The 21,020-nt window shown below is 38.1% G+C and overlaps 1 protein-coding gene across 3 annotated transcripts in view; it reads left to right on the top strand.

The window, feature by feature from the left end:
• Positions 1 to 351: 351 nt before the first annotated feature.
• SLC24A2 (solute carrier family 24 member 2) overlaps positions 352 to 21,020 on the top strand; it is a 155,552-nt gene continuing 134,883 nt past the window's right edge. Inside the window, exons 1-3 of one of the 3 annotated variants that reach the window (XM_075210628.1) lie at positions 352 to 524; positions 1,233 to 1,355; positions 11,808 to 12,855. In XM_075210628.1, the coding sequence (XP_075066729.1) occupies positions 11,926 to 12,855 (930 nt within the window). In that variant the 5' untranslated portion in view covers positions 352 to 524; positions 1,233 to 1,355; positions 11,808 to 11,925. Of the gene's footprint in view, positions 525 to 956; positions 1,356 to 11,807; positions 12,856 to 21,020 lie in introns of those variants that run through there. The other 2 variants (XM_075210645.1, XM_075210636.1) reach the window with 2 other exon arrangements.

The following is a 21,020-nucleotide window of genomic DNA, read 5'->3' on the forward strand; positions in this document are numbered from 1 at the left end:
ACCTTGTATTTATTGCACAGGTTAACTACATACAGGTACAAATGCCCCTTGAAACAATTCTTATAAAATTGGCAATAAAGGGTAATTAACCTATTTAACTGTAAAGTGTTCAAGAAAACTTGAATGAAATATATGGTGCTAATTTACATATAAGATATAATATTGAAATACAGAAAGCTGTATGCTTGGTTTTGGATTGTCTTGTTCAGAATCCCAAAGAAAGACACAAGACTTGTCTGTTTTTACACACATTTTATAATCAATATTTGTCCTTCTGAATAGGATTCAAATATTGCGCCTCTGTAGCTATGGTAACCGCTCCATTATCATCTCCTTTTCAGGATCGGGAGCCAGTATGCAAGGAGAATCATGCTGGTCAGGGATATCATGAGCAAACACTGTTATATGGTTGCAACAGGAAAACAGCAACTCAGCCAGTGGCACCATTGATTCTATATGTGGAGCTCAACGTGACCTTCTGTTCACAAGGAGAGTGGTCTGGGAAGCATAGAACACAGTCCTAGGTAACTCCTGTATGGCAGTAATGACGGGTGTGTAGCTAGATGGGGAACGTTACCGACCTGGGCTGTGACGTGTAGTGTGGGAGTGGGCGGAATATGGGGGGACCAGTCCCTTTGCTTCATCACAGTTCTATTCAGGGTCCAGGGACTTAAAGCATCTAAACCAGTCTAGCAGACACCTGGCTAGACATGCAGTCCGTTTCTCTATCCTATACTATTAAACGAAATAATTCAACAGAGTGTATGACCTTCGTTTGATTAACACATGCTAGTGACTATGCTGATTTGAAGTCACTTCGGAAGGCTCATTGTAGGTAATTGTGTACTGTTTAGATGCACATTTAATTGTAGACAAATACAGCATACATATTAATGTACAGTCAGTATGTATAGATCTGCTGTTGCAGGCAGGTATATGGTTCTCTGCTGTCAGTGCACATACTACACAGTGTATCTGTAGCAGGTAACGAAGTTGAGGCAGCAGAGGGAGGATGAGCAGCGAGTTTGGTCCTTATACACAGCAAAGAGATGATGGGAGAGTGTGGCACAGAGGGGAGGTGTGGATGCTCCATAATCAGTGAGCGATTGAGGCTTGGAGCTGGACACACTGGAAAAGCAGAGAGGGTGTGGCAGAGGGAGGTAGTTCATAGAGATTCCCTGTGTATGAAGCTGCTGCTGATGCTGCTCTCTTTTCCTATGTGTGCTGAGCAGCTGACAGGTCTCCCGGTAATAACAGTGCCTGAACAGAAAAGGATGATCAGCACACAACACCGGCACACCTTTTTGCTGTAATTTAACAAACCAACAGCTTGGCAGGACAGACATCAACTCCTGGTGAGTGTTTTGTTGTCTTCCATGAATTATTCTCGTATTTAATATTACAGGTCAGCTTGTCACTGTTGACGTAGTGTTTACTGTACAACACAATGACAAGGAGTTGGTGGTAATCCAGTTTAACTCACAGAATCAGCAATTCCTGGAAACTTTTTTTTTATTGAAGTCATTCTGATGTTAACATGTTTTCTTTTACCTACAAATACCTTACCTCCAAACACCATTACTGAATGTGGATGTCTCCAACAATATCAATATACATTAAGAAAGTACAGTAGACAAGCTAAATTATATTTTTGTATTTTCTATCCAGTACCCAACGCCTATGATAATTTGTCTTAAAGGGAAAAACTTACTTTTATTTTTATAAGAAGGGAAATGCAAGTAACATAATCACCCATCTGCTTATAATGCATGTTGTAGAGTTTATTATGTTGTGCCAGTGTCCTTTCACATGTGAGCTTTGAATCATAGGATTTGACTGTCCTGCAAGCCCAATGACTGACTGACCTAAAGTGAATTCATAATCGTTTAATCCTTTACCTTGTAATATATTTTACCCTTGAAACTAAAGGTATCATTAGTGGATTTAACCATGCACACAGAGGTAAACAGCATAATATTTTTTGCATTTATGAATCCAGAATAACTTGAAATAAAGACTTGTAGCATGTAGTACCCTTGTTGCTCATACTTGAGAATCAAAAGCCTTGTGTGTATATAGTGAAAATATACCCTAGTGGGTGAGAAGCTTTGTGGAAGCTAAAAGTTAAACAGATGAAGATTAAACAGATTGCAGTCAATAAGTAGCTTACTGATTTTGTGCTCTGCAGTCCACGTGAGATCAGAGAGATCCAATACTGCATGTCAAAAATCCGCCAGTGAAAACTTTGAAACAATCTGTGAGGGCATTTTACATCAGTATCTGTAGATATTTACTTCTTATGTACTGTTACATGAAAAAAATCAAAAACACAGTAGCCAATATTTTGCAATTTATTGAATACTTTTTTTAAAAATGCTCTGGATACAAACATAGAAAACATTCTAGGAGGCACATTAACACAATAAGGGGTATATTTACTAAACTGTGGATTTGAAAAAGTGGAGATGTTGCCTATAACAACCAATCAGATTGTAGTTATCTATTATTTAGTACATTCTACAAAATGACAGCTAGAATCCGATTGGTTGCTATAGGCAACATCTCCACTTTTTCAAACCCGCAGTTTAGTAAATATAGCCCTAGGTGTTTTTTTAGTTTATGAATCAATAAATTATAAATTAATTGGCATGGGGCTCTGGTATCAGTTTTTTTGGGTTCTGTATATACTTGCATGTTCACATCAACTTAACTATAAAACATTGCCCAAATGAAAGGCATTTGTTTTGGATAAAATACATGCATGTGGGATATATGCAAAATAAATAATCCATCTAATTGGCAGGTGTTTTAGTTGTAATCTCCTTTCTTATCATAAACTGAGGCTTTTGAAATACACTTACACACATATGGATCAATTTGTTTCATATTTAAAACCCAGAAACCAGAGAAGTTAAGCTCGATATTCTCACACACGTGGGATATGTACACTCATAGAAAAAACACATTTTACCCATGTTAGTAGTTCTCAGCACAAGTGGTGCTTTGTTTGATGGCCATAAAAATATTATTTTTTCATAACAGTATTTTCATTTTAGACACTCATCAAAATATGTATTTTTATATTTGTGTTTAAACATAGCATTAATGAGGAGCTGCTCTGTACAGAAGTATATTTTTTCACTTTTACAGTTTGAAGTTACACTTATATTGTTCGGCTCTCACAGTAGCTCTCCCATCCCCCTCACAATTTCAACTGCTTATCCCGTTTTACATTGCTGCAACAGTAGGTAAACAGTGTTATTATTAATTAGATGAAAGTGTCAACTTTATCCTAGGTAGCTGAGCCTGGCTAATTGAGTATATGTAGAAAATAACAACACCAAGTGAGATCTAGCTGCTGTACTAAGATCTAGTATAGATACAGTGGACCGGCCTGTACGCTGAGTAAGTAAAAATAATAATACTGAGGAAAAAAATAGAGGGAAAAAAATGTTCCTATTAAGAGCGCTTAAGATGTTCCTATTGGAATGTTTTACGTTTCCCCATAATGATAACAAAATTGAACCCATGTTATATGCTAGTTATGCTTCAGGCGTGTGGCATCTAAGGATAGAATAGAATTTATGCATTTGTAGGGGTTGTCTTTATGAATACAGAATTCAAACTTCTGGAAAGGAACATATATTTTATATTCTTAGAAAGACAATATTATTAAAATATACATTTAGTAAAAAAAGATTTATACTGTTTTGCAATGGCTTGGCTAGTGGAACAGTCCTATTTACCCCTACAGGCCTGGATTTGGGGAAGGCTGTGAAGGCTCAGGCATAGAGTGGAAATGTGATAAATTAGTATGATATGCCGTGAGCCTCCCTGCCTCCACACAGCAACACCAAATAAGCATTAGAGCTCCAAGGTTCATAGACATGTCCATATTATTGCTGCCTTAGACAACCATGTATAAAAGCATCCCAAATTAGAAATTGTGAAATTCACATCACCATGGCAGTCTGCTGTTTTAAATGAACAAAATAGGAGAGGAAAAGGAGAGAGAAAAAAAAGTTAATATGAACTCTTTCTTTCTGGTAGATGTTTACAGCTTTGACTTTATGGTGGATACAACCATGTCTACAGTGAACACCAGATATGATCAAAATAAAATTCTTTTACAACCAAGATAGATTCATAGATTTAATATATATATTCCTTACGCGTGAAATCCATTATAGTCAGAGAGAAATAAAAGATCATAAAAAAATAATGATTTAACTATTCAGCCCCTCAGTAATTAGCTCAACCACCTCTGATAAAACCAGTAGTCTTTTTGAATAAGTTAACTTTGAAGACAGGACAAGAAACAGCATTTATCCCTTTTAGCCTGGCAAAATTGGTAAAACTAGTTCAGATCACTTGGGGAATGGCAAGTTTTAAGTCTTTCCACAGACTTTTCATAGGATTATGGTGAGGACTCGGACTGGACCACTGAACAACATCAATTTTGCTCATTTTAAGCCAATCCAGTGTTGCTCTTGCAGTGTGCTTTGGATCATTGTCCTTTTGAAAGACAGACTTCCTCCCCAGTTTGATCTTTGGCAGAGGGTAGCAGAATTTTGCCCAGCATTTGTCTATAATTTGCATTTGCAATGTCGTCCCATATTACACTATGACTACCATATTTCACAGTGAGGATGGTGTTAACTGGTAGGTATGCAGTTTTTGATTGATTTGCATCAAACATATCTCTTAGGGGCATATTCAATTGTCGGCGGAAACGCCGAAAATGTCGCGCTCCGTGCACTATTACCATTATTACGGTAATAGTGCGCGGAAAAAACGGGATTACGGTAATTTTCTCGCTGGATTTCAGCTCGCAGCTCCCTGCGCCGCGTGCTGAAATCCAGCTTACTACGGTAGTTTTAACGCCGTGGAAATCCGCGACAATTGAATATGCCCCTTAGTGTTGTGATAAAAAAGCTTCACTTCATTCTCAGACCAAAATACTTTCTGCCACATCTCTGCGCTAGATTGTGTTGTGCAACTGTTTGCAGGCAAGGAAATGGTATTTTTGTAGCCAGGGCCTCTTCTTTGTGACACTTCCATAAACACACTTAGGGGGGAATTCAATTGGCCGCGTTACTGTAAAAATGCGGCCAACGCACTATTAGAGTTATCACGGTAATAGTGCGCTTAAATACTGTTATTACAGTAGTTTCAACGCCGGCTTTTTGCCCGAAGCTCCCTGAGCTGTGAGCATTAAACAAGTTAAGTAACATTAAATTTACATAAAGACAAGTAAGTCACTCAACAGATGCCTGGTGGTAGAAAATGCTGACTCACATACCACTCTAGAGTATTCCATAACTTTGGGTACAGCTCTAGTAACTGAGAAGGCTGTGTGGATAACATCAGTATCACGCGCATGAAACCATTTTATGACCACCTGTGCTCTGTGGATGGCAGCACCATCATCCTGGAAGACACTACTTCTGTCAAGAAAGAAATGAAGAAAGAAATGCTGTAACATAGTGTAAAGATTAACTACTAGATACCGTTCAGTAGCAATTAGTATTGACTTTGATTTTCTTGCACATTTTTGTACCCAAGTCATGCCACAAAAAAGCGCCCCACAACATTACATAGTGCGCAGAACCTGTCACTCTTGGAAACAAGCTCTCAGGGCTCTACAGTTTTCTAGGTTGGGGCCACATGTTCACTTGTCCGTTTGTCAAGAACACGGTGAAGGATGATTCATCTGACAATATCTCTTTCCTCCACTGCTCAGTAGTCATTTTTTTGTTCCCTTTGCACCACTGAACTCACAAACGTACACTGTCAAATGTTATGAGTGGTTTATGATCTGTTACCTGACTATATGATATTGTCTCTGTGGCATTCTCATCAAGCAATTGTTTTATTAAACTGGTTGCATGCACCAGAAGTTGATATATACATTGATCAGTCACAACATTATAACCACTGACAAGTGAAGTGAATACCATTGATGATCTCCTTACAATAGCACCTGTCAAGGGGTGGGATATATCAGGCAGCAATGAACAGTCAGTTCTTGAAGTTGATGTGTTGGGAGCAGGAAAAATGGGCAAGAGTAAGGATCTGAGCGACTTTGACAAGGGCCAAATTGTGATGGATAGACGAATAGGTCTGGTCCAATCCAAGAGCTATTGTAGCACAAATTGCTGAAAAAGTTAATGCTGGCTATAAAAGAAAGGTGTCAGCCCCATACACAGCAAGCAGCACTGTGTGTTCTGAATAACCGCAGACCGGTCAGAGTGGCCATATTGACCCCTGTCCACCACTGAAAGCGCTTACAATGAGCATGTGAGTACCAGAACTGGAGCAATGGAAGAAGGTGGCCTGGTTACTGCCAAAAATGCCCGACCAATCACCCCCTCTAAAAGTCACTGAGGTCTTGTCTTGCAGCCACGTCAGCTATAATTATCATCAACCATGGCAGTCCAGCATTTTTATACATGACACTGACTGTGCTGGTATGTTATTCATTTAATTATAACACTAAGCACACCTGTGTGGAAGCCTTGGCTCAATATGCTTTGTGCCCCTCATTTACATTTAAGTTATCCAGCAAATAAATGTAGGGGGTGGCTTTATCTAAACAGTGTGAGTATAGTTTCAAACTTCTTTCACTTCTGTACAATGAACTGCACTGAGCTTCAAACTGTTCAATTCGTAAGCACTACGGTATTCTTCCCCATATTTGTGCCTCTCTATAAATCGTATCTCTGATTTGTTTGGAATTTTCTTTTGTTTTCATTTTGAATCTTTCTACTATTGTCTACTATGCTGTATGACCTCACACTTATTTATAGCTACAATAGATCAGGTCATCCACTAATTTCTTGTATGATGCTTAACGTAACAAATTGCTCCTGTGCAAATTTGAGCTTGCAATTACAAGACATATGAATAGTTGCAAAATGTAATCATTTCTGTTAATATTTGTGAAAAGGTTTAAGAATATTTATTTTGATTTGACATGATGCTCAATGCTGTGTGGATCAGTAGCGAAAATTGTGTTTTAATCTATTTAAAATTCAGAACATGCAGCAACAAAATATGACACATTTACTTTTTCATGGCACTATTTATAAACTATAAAATTATATTGGAGGGAAAATATGTATTATACAAAAGACTTAATGCTGCCCTACCACAGCCATTCCTCATGCCTCCTGTCTCAGCCATCCCTCATGCCTCTCCCCTCACGTGTTCCTGTTGAAATGACTGGCTGTGCGCTTTACTTACCTGCTCAACAATGGCTCCAGTGTCCTTCGTGCAGCTCCTCTGGGCGGCTGGACGTCGACAGCTCCTCCTCCATGGGCAGTTCCTCCATGAGCGGTTCAGTCATGATCCCACATGATCTCACATGACTGAACGGCAACAACTTAACAGCGCAGGTGCAGAGAGCCGCAGCCGCGTCTCAGCTCTCTTTGTTGACAAAAAGTTTAGACCAGCTCACCAGATGTTCACAGCCCTAATAACGGAGCGGGCAGGACCAGTCCAACGCCATTACTTATTATTTTAGCCGAATCACCCTGCATGTACCCCAAGGGGTACGTGTACCACCAATTGGGAACCCTTGTACTACAGAATCAATGTCCAGAAACCCTGCACATTCATGCAATTCTGGTAAAGCAACAGTTGTCCTTACCTTAGAGACAAACATCAATACTGTAAAATCTAAGACAAGTTAGGATCTAGTGATTTGTTTATATGTTCTTCAAGCCCATAACAGTGACATTTATATCAAGTCACATTTAATTTATATCCTCAATCTTTTTGCAAACATGTATTATAGGTTGTCAAGAATATTTTCAAAATGGTAGGATTCCAATAGATGTAACTTGATCAACAACACTTCTTATCAAAAGCACAATCTAAATTAGGGTGCACAGGGTGGATCTGTAAGACAGGTTTTATAGGTCTCTCTTAGCTTAGTTACCCCAAATGAAACAAGATATAGAGAAAGCCTACTTAGTTGGGACAAAGAAAAATGCAATAAAGATGGCAATCAGACAGTCGAGGGGGCAATGAAGATAGCAGTCAAACAGGAAAGGGGGCAGAAAGGATGGCAATGATGTATATGGCTGCAATATGGATAAATAGAAGGCAAAAAAACATTTAAATGTCCCCTTTTGTGGTGTGTGCATCACGACAAAAGAAAATATAAGGGATTAGAGGTGGGACAAGTGCTAGCCAACACACCCCTTCCATTGGATGGTCATGGCCTCTCAATGGTATGGTAACACCCCTTTCATAATCAAGCATTAGGAAACCCCCCCTAAGGAAAATCACCTTTTGCTTTTGGTCTCTGCCTGTTCTGTAATACAATAATTTTGTTCACCATCTATGGAAGGGGTGTGTGAGTACGGGCTTGGTGATTATATTGTATTCTATTAAAACAGACAGATGCCTTTAGTATTTCACTATCCAGCAGTCTGCGTGTAGAGGCAAAGATAATTTTGGAAATACAGCATTATTTAATAAATATACCCCAAAGTTTAGGTCTAATTTAAAAACAGACTTCACAACTTCACTTCTCAGTCTTACATTCCATTTGAGTCTATGACCAATTACTATAGTAATGCATGCAACCTTCAAAATAAGTTATCCATTTATTAAATTGTGCGTGTGTGTGGAGGGAGGGGTGGGCAGTGGGATTAGGGATTGTAGTTGGGAAACACCAGCTTAAAGGGAAAATCAAAGCCTGCTCAATGTCAAATCAACTGTATGCCATGGAGCTAATCAGATTTGCCTTTGCTGAAATTATATATTAAAAACATATTTTTTTGCAATTGTATTGTAATATAAGTAAGACCGTGTTAGTTAGTTCAAGTTAAAATAGCACAGGTTTAAACACAAACTATGGTTGGAATGCAAGAAGATAGACTTTTCTGTCACAGAAATCATAGTCATGTTGCTTTTTCTAATGCCACCAATAGAGGATAAATACTGCTGTTTCGCCTAAACCTGCAGCTGATAATTATGATTTTATTGTTCTAATTAACTACCTTAACAATAATGATTTCCACTTGAATCTCCTTCAACACATCCATTGTTTCTTCTTGGCTGGGTCTAGCCCCTCTCCAGTAGAAATATCTCAAGGGCTCTGGTGTTTGCTTTAAAATGGAACTGACGACCTTGCAAGGGCAAAAAGCTCAGCATATCATATATCAAAATTACATATATATTGTGCGGTGCCCAGCAATGTCAGTAAGTACACGTACAATTACATTATCATCATGTATTAAAACGTTGATGTCCTCTAGTGTTTCATTGAGTTCTCTTTCCCTCAATGAAACACTCCTTCTGTATATATATACTTCAATAATATAGCTATTGTACACAGTTCTTGCTCTGGTTAAGCTGATACTTCATATTTTCCACTATATCCACATACTAGGCATTTCAGGGATTGTGTTGACTAAACCTTTACAGAATGTTCTCCATTCTTATGTGGATGTCATTTACAATAGCAGGTGTTAGAATTCCAGAATGTCTATGTGTGCAGTTTTGTCTTCTGTGCAAATACATGCAGTTACTTGTAAATCTGTTTTTCTAATTAAGTTGTATTTATAGCTATGGCTCCTTGTATTGACTTAGATTAGTTAAAGAAATATATATGCACTTATTTCAGTAAAACAGATCAGTTTGTTAAACAACTATAAACAAAAATACAGATGTTATATTGTTTCTTCCTTATAATTTACAATGGTTAGTGTTGAAATTATCATGTTGCTCAGAGTCCGTCTTAAAGTATTCCTTCCACTGTACTATAAAAACTATGTTTTTGCATTGCATGTTTAATGGAAACTTTAAACTGCTGTCATTCCATTTGTTATTGTCATATCATCCAGCAGTACACGGCAACCTTTCAAGTCTATCTATACTTTTCCCTGAAATATTACTTATTTTAAAACATACCATTAATCTAATTATATGTGCTTTTATGATTATAGCTGTCTTCATTTAAACCACAAACTTGAATGTTCCAGTCCCACAGGAAGAATTGTGGGCTACCCCAACTGCTAAAAAAAAGTTCACACTGAGTAAATAAATGAGCCAGCTTTTGAATTTTAGAAATATTTAAGGAAAAATATAATGCTCTAAACATATTTACATTATTTTTTAGCCATCATCCTAGTGGACACAATAGGCCTGATTCATTAAGGAAAGTAAAGCATAAAAAATGAGTAACTTTGAACCTTGGCAATACCATGTTGTATTGAAGGGGGAGGTACATTTAAAGTTGAGGACAGATTTATAATTGGGGTAAAGCATGTTCTAGATCAACTTTTAATGTCAGTGTTAATATAAAGCTATCAAGTATTTGCGTCCTACATGAAAAAGCAACCAGTATTTTCCTTATGTGCAACATAATAAACTCATTTGCACCCCTTGCATTGTTACATGGTTTTGCCAAGGTTCAAAGTTACTAATTTTTTTGCATTACTTTCCTTAATGAATCAAGCCCAGCATGTTTTAGCAATTAGCTCTGTCTGGTTTTTTTTTAACATGGGTAAAGGGCATGGCTCTTGAATATCAGTATGGATAGAAGTATCTTTATGGATAAAAGCAGAGCGCTTGGTTAAAAAGGTTTACATTTGCTTCAAACTTTTTTTGTGTCATAAAACAAAATAGATCCTATTGTGTAGCAGAGAATTTAGACAGTAAGATCCCATGGTACAGGGACTGATGTGAATGAAGGAAATATTCTCTGGAAAGTGCTTCATAAGAAATTGGCACTAAATAAGTACACGTTAAATATATATTATAAACAAAATATTGGGCCTCATGTAGAGTTGGACGCAATTTACACTTACAGTGCAAGTGTAAAATGCATCCTGTAATTTTCTTATGATTCTGAGTCGGAATAGTATGGAAATTGCATACACTTACACAATTCCTAATCTGCCTTAAGGGTCCGCTGCGACTGATATACTTTAACTAACCCTACACTTTAATCAACCCTAGCGCTGCCAGCCTAGGATAGTACAAGCAAAATCTGGGGGACAAAAAGCATGGAGTCCCCCTGACTTTACAAGTACCAGCACTAGGCGTTGCCAGTCAATACTGGTGGTACTACAGTAGGAAAGTACCCGCAGTGTAGGCTCCCCCTGCTATATTGCCAAACCAACCCTAGACCGGTCAGTACAGGGCTGGTTTCTCTAGGGAAACCAGGCCCACAAAAACATTGCGGGCCTTCTCCCCTCTAGGTTTAACTAGCCCCATGCTGAAAAGCATTAGGGCTCTTACCAGACCTCTGAATTTCTTGAATACAGAAGCTTTACCAGAGGTGGTAAATTCTTGAGAGTGGTTCAATGATATTTGGTGGATGTTGGATTATCAAATACTCATTGCGAGTCAAACAAGTCTAAACAAATCTAAAAACAGGGAAGCCATCATATTTGTCTCATGCACAAGAATACATCTGATTATTGAAAAACATTATCGTTATGTCTGTAACAAATGAAATACATGGTAAGTTTAATATTGCTCTAAATTACAAATCGTTCGTCAACAAAACTCACAATCATAATAACAAATTTGTGTAGCTACCCTCACCCTCCCAAAAAAAACCTGTGAGAAGTACTATCTCTTTATTAAAACTTTACCCTAGTTGTTCACTACAAAAATACCTCCTGTGTCAGGAGCTTGAAAAAGTGGGCAACTGTGACTGATCAAAAGTTTGTGTTTTCGTCCCTGTTGCCTTAAGTGTGAAGTTTGTATTGATATTTGCACACATTCTGTGTAGTATGATTTCATGCTTAAGTATATTCACTCATTTTTATTTCCTTATTTTTAAGCATGGATGAAGAACATTCTGCGCATCACTAACACACAGTGGGAACAGAAAAGCATGCCAGTGCACTGGATTATATCCATTTTTTAAGTGCTAACATTTTGCATCTTAAAGATTACAAAATGGGCCTTCAGAAAAAATCTGCTGGTGACATCATCGAAAGCTGGTGTTTAGTGAAAACATCGCCTCGTCACAGCCAGAAGCATCCTTTTGTCCACAAGAAACTGAGACTTATTCGAATACTGGGTCTTTTCTTCAGCATAACAGCCATAAGCACTTTGTCCACTTCAATTGGTGCCTTTTTAAAGACAGAACTTTACAGCAATGACATGACCAGTGCTACAACAGACAGCCATACTCTGCTGCAGCGCCATCAACGAAACCTGATGGGCATTGTAGAACAAAACCAGAATGATACCCCAGGATCTACTATTTCCATGAACAAAAGAGAAAACAATAAATCAGTTTCCAAGGGTGACTACCCAAAAGACATCTTTTCTTTAGAAGACAGAAAGAGGGGAGCTGTTGTGCTCCATGTATTTGGGATGATTTATATGTTCATAGCATTAGCTGTAGTTTGTGATGAATTTTTTGTTCCCTCGTTAACAGTCATCACTGAAAAACTGATGATTTCTGACGACGTGGCAGGGGCAACTTTTATGGCTGCTGGGGGATCTGCCCCAGAACTATTTACTTCATTAATAGGAGTATTTATATCTCATAGCAATGTTGGTATTGGGACCATCGTTGGATCAGCAGTATTCAATATCCTCTTTGTGATTGGCATGTGTGCTTTATTTTCTAAGGAGGCATTAAACCTCACCTGGTGGCCACTGTTTCGAGATGTGTCATTTTATATTCTGGGATTGATTATGCTCATAAGCTTTTTTTTGGACAATTTGATCCTGTGGTGGGAAAGCCTCCTGCTCCTCATGGCATATTTAACCTACGTTACGTTTATGAAGTTCAATGTTCAAGTAGAAAGCTGGGTGAAGAGGAAACTGAACCGGAACAAAGTTGTTAAGGTATCGTCACATAATTCTGATGGAAAGGTTGGTTGTATTTTAGTATTTGTTTGTCTAAATGTGATTTTTTTTTTCAATTGTACGATCATTGACAAACGCACGATAGGACGGTTACTAAACCTTTGTATTTTAGGAAAGATATTGTATACTAGGTATATGCATCATTTAGAATATTGTAATCTCTTATCAGTGATAATATCATACACACGGGCATAATCACCAAGTGTCTCCTCCAGATCGATACTCCTGGTGATACAGGCCTGGAGAAATAAGAGATAACGATTTTCCCGGACAGTGTCATTAGTTGTTCTCTTGTGTGAACCAGCTTGCCGGATTGTGCAGGCACAGTAGAACTGAAGATCCAGATTTTGGCTTCAGTTAAAAAAAAAAAAATAATCAAATGTAATCTTCAGATGGCATAACGGGACAAGTATTGCGGCAGTACAAGTTCTGCCACAATACTTGTTGAATAGGCTTCCCCATATAAAGAATATTACCGCTGGCAGGGTAATCAACACGATAATAAGAATGTTATCAACTGTTAATCCTTTCTTGTATTGGGCATGAACACCCATTGTTGCTGGAAATATTCTTCTTTTCCATTTGATCAATATGCCCCTTAGTATTTTCCAAAGGGGTGCAAAATTAGTATTCTGTTTTGCACATAAGTTAAATACTGACTGTTTTTTCATGTAGCACACAAATACTTTTTAGCTTATTTGTACACTGAAATTTAAAGTTGATATTTGTGTGCTACATGAAAAAACAGTCAGTATTTAACTTACGTGCAAAACAGAATACTAATTTTGCACCCCTTGCATTGTAACATGGTTTTGTCCAGGAGACTGAAATAAGAAGTTTCTCAAGTTAAGATCCTTAATGAATCAGGCCCAAGGTGGTTTAACATAAACAGGAGCCCCATTCATAAAACATACTAACTGCATCTAAAAATCACTTCTGTCATTCCCCTCTTTATTAAATTGCATAGCCGTGCCCAATGACCATGGAAGGGAAACTTGGTATATGATATTATTACTGAAAAGCAGAAATGATTTACTTTTTTTCTTTCTGCTCTTAGAACTTTCTGCATAATGGATTTCTAGATAAGAGATCTTATAACTGTCTCTTTACATACTAATAGACATTATTTACAAACATCCAGCTAATTATTTTTTATATTTAATTTTCACTTTTTCATTGGTTCATTAAGTATACTGAAGACGCTTTGATTTTTGCTGTTAAACTATTAAGAACAATTAAGATAATCGATTTATATTTTATGTGACAGTGACTGTGAGTGTTATGGCTTCGTATCTTACAAAGCATTACATTGGATGGGGCTAACATTTTTAATTCATACCTGTATATTATATTTTCTGCTATTCTTTCTAATTTGTATGGCATTTGAGCCCATATGTAGGCAGAGGAAAAACATTTTGTGGGCCTTCAAGTCTTTATAACAATGGTAAACAATGGAGAAAATAAACTTGTGACATAACAGTTAAAGACGCACCTGTCAAGATTTGTACAGTGAGAAAAGCACACTTTACACTTCACAGCTATACAGGATTACCTTTGTTAACATTTCACTGTATGTAAAGTACATAAGCAAATCAGAATTGTCCATTTGCTTTCTGAAAGTTATCTTTCAGCATCAGTGATAATGCAAATTATCTCTGCTGAACCATGCAACTGTAGACAATACCAAATCTTAGCCGATGTCTGAAAATCGGTTGTTGTTCATATATGATTTATAAGATGTTGTTGTGGGTTTATGCTCTGATCCTCTTGTGTAACCTGACATTGAAGGAGCTTTAAGATGTTGTGATGGGTATATAATAAAGTGGAGTGCCCCAAAGCCTATTTAGCATCGAGACTGTGGACAAGGTAATCCTTCTCTAGATTGAGTTGTGTTAAACAAAATCAATGAATTATTTAGCAGATGGTCTACAATCTTTGACTATAAATGTCTTTTAGATAAAAGTTAATTATTGGAAACATTTAAAAATGGAGGAGAGAACTACATATTTTGAAAGTGATTTATACTCAAAATTACTGAAAAATGGAGGTAGAAGGCAAAAGTTTTGCATTATTATCATCAAAAATCTATGGGGGGGAGGCTAAGAAAATAGGTGGATGTTGTCTGTACGTTTTTTTATCTATTCAAAAGGCACCGTACTAGCACAAAATATTACACCAAACAATGACCAGCAAATTATACACATCAACTAACATAAATGTTAAAATATCTCTGTGTCTACCATACAGTGTAACCCTAAGGCTAGTACAAGAGTGTTGTCGCACAAGCACTTGATTGATCTGTTTTTTATCTAATAAAAGTGCAGCATTAGAAGAGCTCAGTTGTAGCCATGGTGGTAGGCTGAGGTGGAGGATGAACATGATGATGTGTGCACCATTTTCTAAGCTGAATTGCGAGATGCTTTTCCCCTTCACTGCTTTTCTTACTGGAAGAACGCACTGTTCAAGCACTCCTGTAGGATACCACCCTTATACTCCCTGTGACTGGTGCAGGTTCAGCATGTGTTTCGACAATCTGCGTTGTGATTAGTTACTTGTGATGCATTGCTTCTTCCACAGTCAACATCCTTTACTTCCAGATTTCAGTTAATTGCCACTTCACCTTGCACAATAAAATTAATAATAACATATCATTCCTGGCCTTTACCCGCTTGCATGCACCTATGAGCAATGGAGGAATTACAGGGGTGCAGCTATGGGGCCCAGAGTTGAGGGGGGCTCGACAATGCACAGTTGCGTCCCCCTCTGAGGGCCTCCAAACTCCCCCATGATCACCTCTTCTGAGCAGTGCATGCACCAGACTGCACGTGCTCAGAAGAGGTCCCCACTCTGAGAGAAGAGCAGGGGGCCTGGAAGGCTATATGGCCAGAGCTGAATTAGGGCTTTGGGAAGCCTGGATCACTAAGGACAGGAGGACCCCTATTATCTAAAATTAAGGGCATTGTTTCATCATTCAAAAGAGAGAAAAACTGTGTTATTATTACCCTCATGCCTTATTCTTACCCTCATTGTCATATTACCCTCATGTCTTATTCCCCTTCCGTGCTTCTCTCATTGCAGCCTTCTCTTTGTCGTTCTCATTGCAGCCCCCTCTGTCGCTTTAATTGCAGCCCCCTCCATGTCGCTTTCATTGCCGCCTGTCCCTTTAGGTCTCATTGTAGTCCCCCCTCCACTATAGGTCTCATTGCAGCACCCCTCCTCCACCATAGGTCTCATTGCAGCCACCCCCTCCCCCATAGGTCTCATTGCAGGCCCATTCATATAGCTTGTTACTTACCTTTAGTCATACTTGCCTACTACCGAGAGATATCTGGGGGAGGTGGGCATTTTAGGTGCGGGGCTATGCAAATCACACCATTTTGGCCCCACTCCCTGAGAATCGCGGCATTTTGGATCTAATTCTGCCCACTTCAGTGGGCAGATGTGGGATGCTACCATACTCTCCCGGGAGTCTGGGAGACCCACCCAGAATCCGGGAGTCTCCCGGACATTCCGGGAGAGTTGGCAAGTACACCTTTAGTATTGACCTACAGCACCATTCTGCAGCTCCTCTGTGCGCTCCTTGTGCTCAGACAGGAAGTTAATACATTTTCTCTCTGAGCACTGCGCTGTGGGTCTGCCAGAGACAGTTATCAGTCTCATGCATTTTTAAATGAGGCTAATCTTTCTGTACACACTCCTTGGAACGTTGTCTGAGCACTCAGAATATTCTGTACAATAATATTAGCGTCATGCTTTTAAAAATGTAAGAGACTAATAGCTGTCTGGCAGCGGGTGCCCCTGTCTTAATCCGGATCTGTACAGGCCCCCCTACCCAAATTTTCTTGTGGGGCCTGACAGTGCCTCTGTCTTTGAGGATATCTAATTTTATTGTTTTCCCCACTGTTGATTACATTTAAAATATGGTTGTATCTTCTATTCTACACAACACCATAACACCTCAAATGTCACTGATCTATCTAAACTGTGTAATCTGAACTATAGATAGAAAAAGACAAGTGACATATTTTCTCAAAGCTTAAAACATGTCACAGCTTGACACATCCTAGGTGCGAATTATTTTAGTAGTCACATCCTGGTTTTATGCCACATCAGCTGTAACCTTTCTGATGCTTATAGAGAGAAGATTGTAAAAGTCTTTGATCCAAATTTGGATCTCTACATATTTATATTTAGTCATTTTAAACAGCCTCTAGAGCGATTTTATAATAGTCTTAAAATAGACCTGTAACCATGAAACATTTTTTCAGTAGTCCACCGATGTGCTCCTTGTATAAAATGCAGCAATCCCTATTATAATGCAAAGAAAAATAGGAGGCAGGAGACACAGATGAAGCACTGTATTCATTGAAATGAAAAATGTCACTTGTGCTGTAACTTTGTTAATGGGAATGAAAGGTTTAAAAATATTCCATTATTTTTTAAAACTCTGTCCACTAGATAAAGTATTATTTGATATATTAATTACATTTTGTGTCAGGAATAACAAGGACACTTCAACTAACATGTATACTGCTTAATCACTAGGGTTTGGTTGTTTTTAAATTTCAGGAAGAATGGGAGGTAGTAACTGTTAAGGAAACTGTATAAACACACATTATGCTGTCTATAATGAAATATAAATGCCAAAAAAATTGTATTATGTATTTGTTTTTTATTTACAGTTTATTTTTACAGAATCAAAACTTTATGATAAGTCTGTAGATCTGGGCTTTATTTACTAAGTTCAAAGTCACTAAGTTTCATAATTCTCCTGGTAGTGCCATGTGCCTGGTTTTGTCTAAGTTTATGGAGCATGAAATCAGCGTTTGCGGAGGAGAAGTGTGCACCAGTTGATGGGAGGAGTTAGGCGGAACGAGTTCGGAGTAAGCACACCTATGTTTGTAGAACAATGCAAAAAGTAGATTTTATTCTGCAGACCAATATTGCTGAAATGAGATACATTGGAAGAGAAAGACATTTTTGGGGCTGTTCCTTGCTGTGAGGAGGGGCACATTTTATGCCTGCAATTACAAGGAGAGCATGTTTCTTGGATCTCGTTATCCAGTGTAGACCATAGCTTTAAACACACAAAAGGGATACCTGTAATAAAGTCATGATGCATTTAAGTACATTATGCTAAATTAAGCAGAAAGGCAGAGAGCAGAGAGTAGGCCAGTAGCTTGATGTGCACAGGGCATACAATATAGACATACTGGTGCACAACCAACGCGATTTGTGCTGCATATCAAGTGTGTCTCCTAGATGAGGTCCACTGTGTTCTGTGTTCTCTTTCCATATTATGGTAACTAACAATTTAAGGCAGTCTTCCAACTATATGGTTAGTTTTATATGGAGTTATACCTTATATATGCCTGGGGCAGGGGATGGCTGGCAGATTTTAGCCTGGGGTATGAACACACAGCACTGGTGAATAAGTAGCGGGCCATCTTTAAAGGGTATTGATACAATATATATTCATCAATATAAAAAAGAGGCTATTTTAGTATTGCTGAACCCAGTAATACTTTATTATTATAAATGTTAAATCTTAAATAATGAAAATAAATAAAGCAACAAAAAACAAGCCTCACTTTATATTGCAATTTATTTTTTACATCTTCTCCGTACAGCACCTTTTTTTTTACATACCTGGCTGATATATATATATATATATATATATATATATATATATAGATAGATAGATAGATAGATACAGTTTGCTGCTGCAGTGTCTTTAAAACCAGCCTGTCAGATGTTGCTATGGTATGCTGAAGTAAAACTACAAGCATTTCAAAAGTTCCAAAGCCTTTTATTGGCGATTACATTAAGTTTATTCAAAGAGTCATTATTTGCAGTGTTGACCCTTCTTTTTGAAGACCTCTGCAATTCGCCCTGACATGCTGTCAATCAACTTCTGGGCCACATACGGACTGATGGCTGGCCTTTCTTGCCTAATCAATGCTTGGAGTTTGTCAGAATTTGTGGGTTGTCCTCTTGAGGATTGACCACAAGTTCTCAATGGGATTAAGGTCTGGGGAGTTTCCTGACAATGGAACCAACATTTCTCATTTTTTTTCTCTGAGCCACTTAGTTGTCACTTTTGTCTTTTGGCAAGGTGCTCCATCATGCTGGAAAAGGCATTGTTCGTCACAAAACTGTGGATGGTTGGGAGAAGTTGCTCTTGGAGGATGTTTTGGTATCATTCTTTATTCATGGCTGTGTTTGTTTTATGCAAAATTGTGAGTGAGCCCACTCCCTTGGCTGAGAAGCAACCCCACACATGAATGGTCTCAGGATGATTTACTGTTGGCATGACACAGGACTGATGGTACCACTCACCTTTCCTTCTCTGGACAAGCTTTTTTCCAGATGCCCCAAACAATCTGAAAGGGGACTCTTTAGAGAAAATGACATTACCCCAGTCCTCAGCAGTCCAATTCCTGTACCTTTTGCATAAAATCAGTCTGTCCCTGATGTCTTTCCCGGAGAGAAGTGGCTTCTTTGCTGGCCTTCTTGACACCAGGCCATACTCCAAAATTTTTTGCCTCACTGTGCGTGCAAATGCACTCACACATGCCTACTGCCATTTCTGAGCAAGCTCTGCATTTGTGGTGCCTCGATCCCACAGCTGAATCAACTTTAGCAGTTGGTTCAGTCCTGGCGCTTGCTGGACGTTCTTGGGTGCCCTGAAGCCTTCTTCACAACTATTGATCCTCTCTCCTTGAAGTTCTTGATGATCCAATAAATGGTTGATTTAGGTGCAATCTTACTAGCAGCAATATCCTTGCCTGTGAAGCCTTTTTTGTGCAAAGCAATGATGACTGCACAAGTTTCCTTACAGATAATAGATAACCAAGTTAACAGAGAAAGAAAAATGATTTCAAGCACCATCTTTCTTTTAAAGCTTCCAGTCTGGTATTCTAACTCAATCAGCATGACAGAGTGATCTCCAGCCTTGTCCTTGTCAACACTCTCACCTGTGTTAACAAGAGAATCAATGACCTGATGCCAGCTGGTCATTTTGAGGCAGGGCTGAAATGCAGTGGAAATGTTGTTTTTGGGATAATGTTCATTGTCATGGCAAAGAGGGACTTTGAAATTACTTGCAATTCATCTGACCACTCTTCATGAAATTCTGGAGTATATGCAAATTGCCATCATAAAAACTAAGGCAGCAGACTTTGTGAAAAATAATATTTGTGTCATTCTCAAAACATTTGGCCATGACTGTAGGTCTAGAACACATTGTAATTTAATCTGGATTGATACTTTTTCCCCAAACCCTGATTGCAAAACCATTGCCCTGTAAGCAAATGATGATCACACAAATATATATGCTTTAAGAGCTCTGCATGAAGAATACTACACTTTAGGACAGTGTATTAAAGAAATTGTTTCATTCACACACATGAAAATGCAGCACTTGGCGGCCAATATGGTAGAAGTTCATAAAAGTTTACTATGACAACCTGAAACAGGGAATATTTTTCATTGAATCTCGGAAATAATATTTGGCACTCATGCCATTGTTAAACTACAACTCTCAAGATGCTTTATCAACCATCTGTAAAAATATATTAATCCAGAAACATCTTACATGCTAGCATTTGGTACTGTAGTTGTCACTTCTCAAACATAAGATATTTGCTGCATGTACATAGTGATGTTTATATTATTATATTTGGGATTAGAGACAAGTGTTAAATGCTTATAAATTGAGTAAAACATATATAAATAAAATGCACTTGCATACATGCAAAAACATTCAACCATTAACAAGTGGAAAATCACGTAGTGTAGTGTGTAGTTAGTTCATGTTCTCACAAGCAAATCTCACAGGGGCATTGAATACACATTGAGGTGAAATGATGCAATTGTTGTCATGGCGAAAAACATGTCAGCTGAATCTACTAGTTGACTAATTTCGATGCCTATTTATGAAAATGCTTCATTGTGGGTTGATTTTGTGGATAAACTAATGTGCCGATTTTTCTCATTTATTCATGTTCCAATAAGCATAAGCCTACGACAAGATTGTCTGTAATATACTTATTTTATGCTGTCAGCTGTCCTCCCTAAGGGATGAATGAATTAAATATTTGCACTGGGGATTTTTTTTTAAACTGTGGCTATTTTTAGGCCTTTCCAGGATATCTGCTCAATTTCATTTG

This window comes from Mixophyes fleayi, chromosome 1 (genome assembly GCF_038048845.1).
Source record: "Mixophyes fleayi isolate aMixFle1 chromosome 1, aMixFle1.hap1, whole genome shotgun sequence".
Classification (NCBI taxonomy): Eukaryota; Metazoa; Chordata; class Amphibia; order Anura; family Limnodynastidae; genus Mixophyes; species Mixophyes fleayi.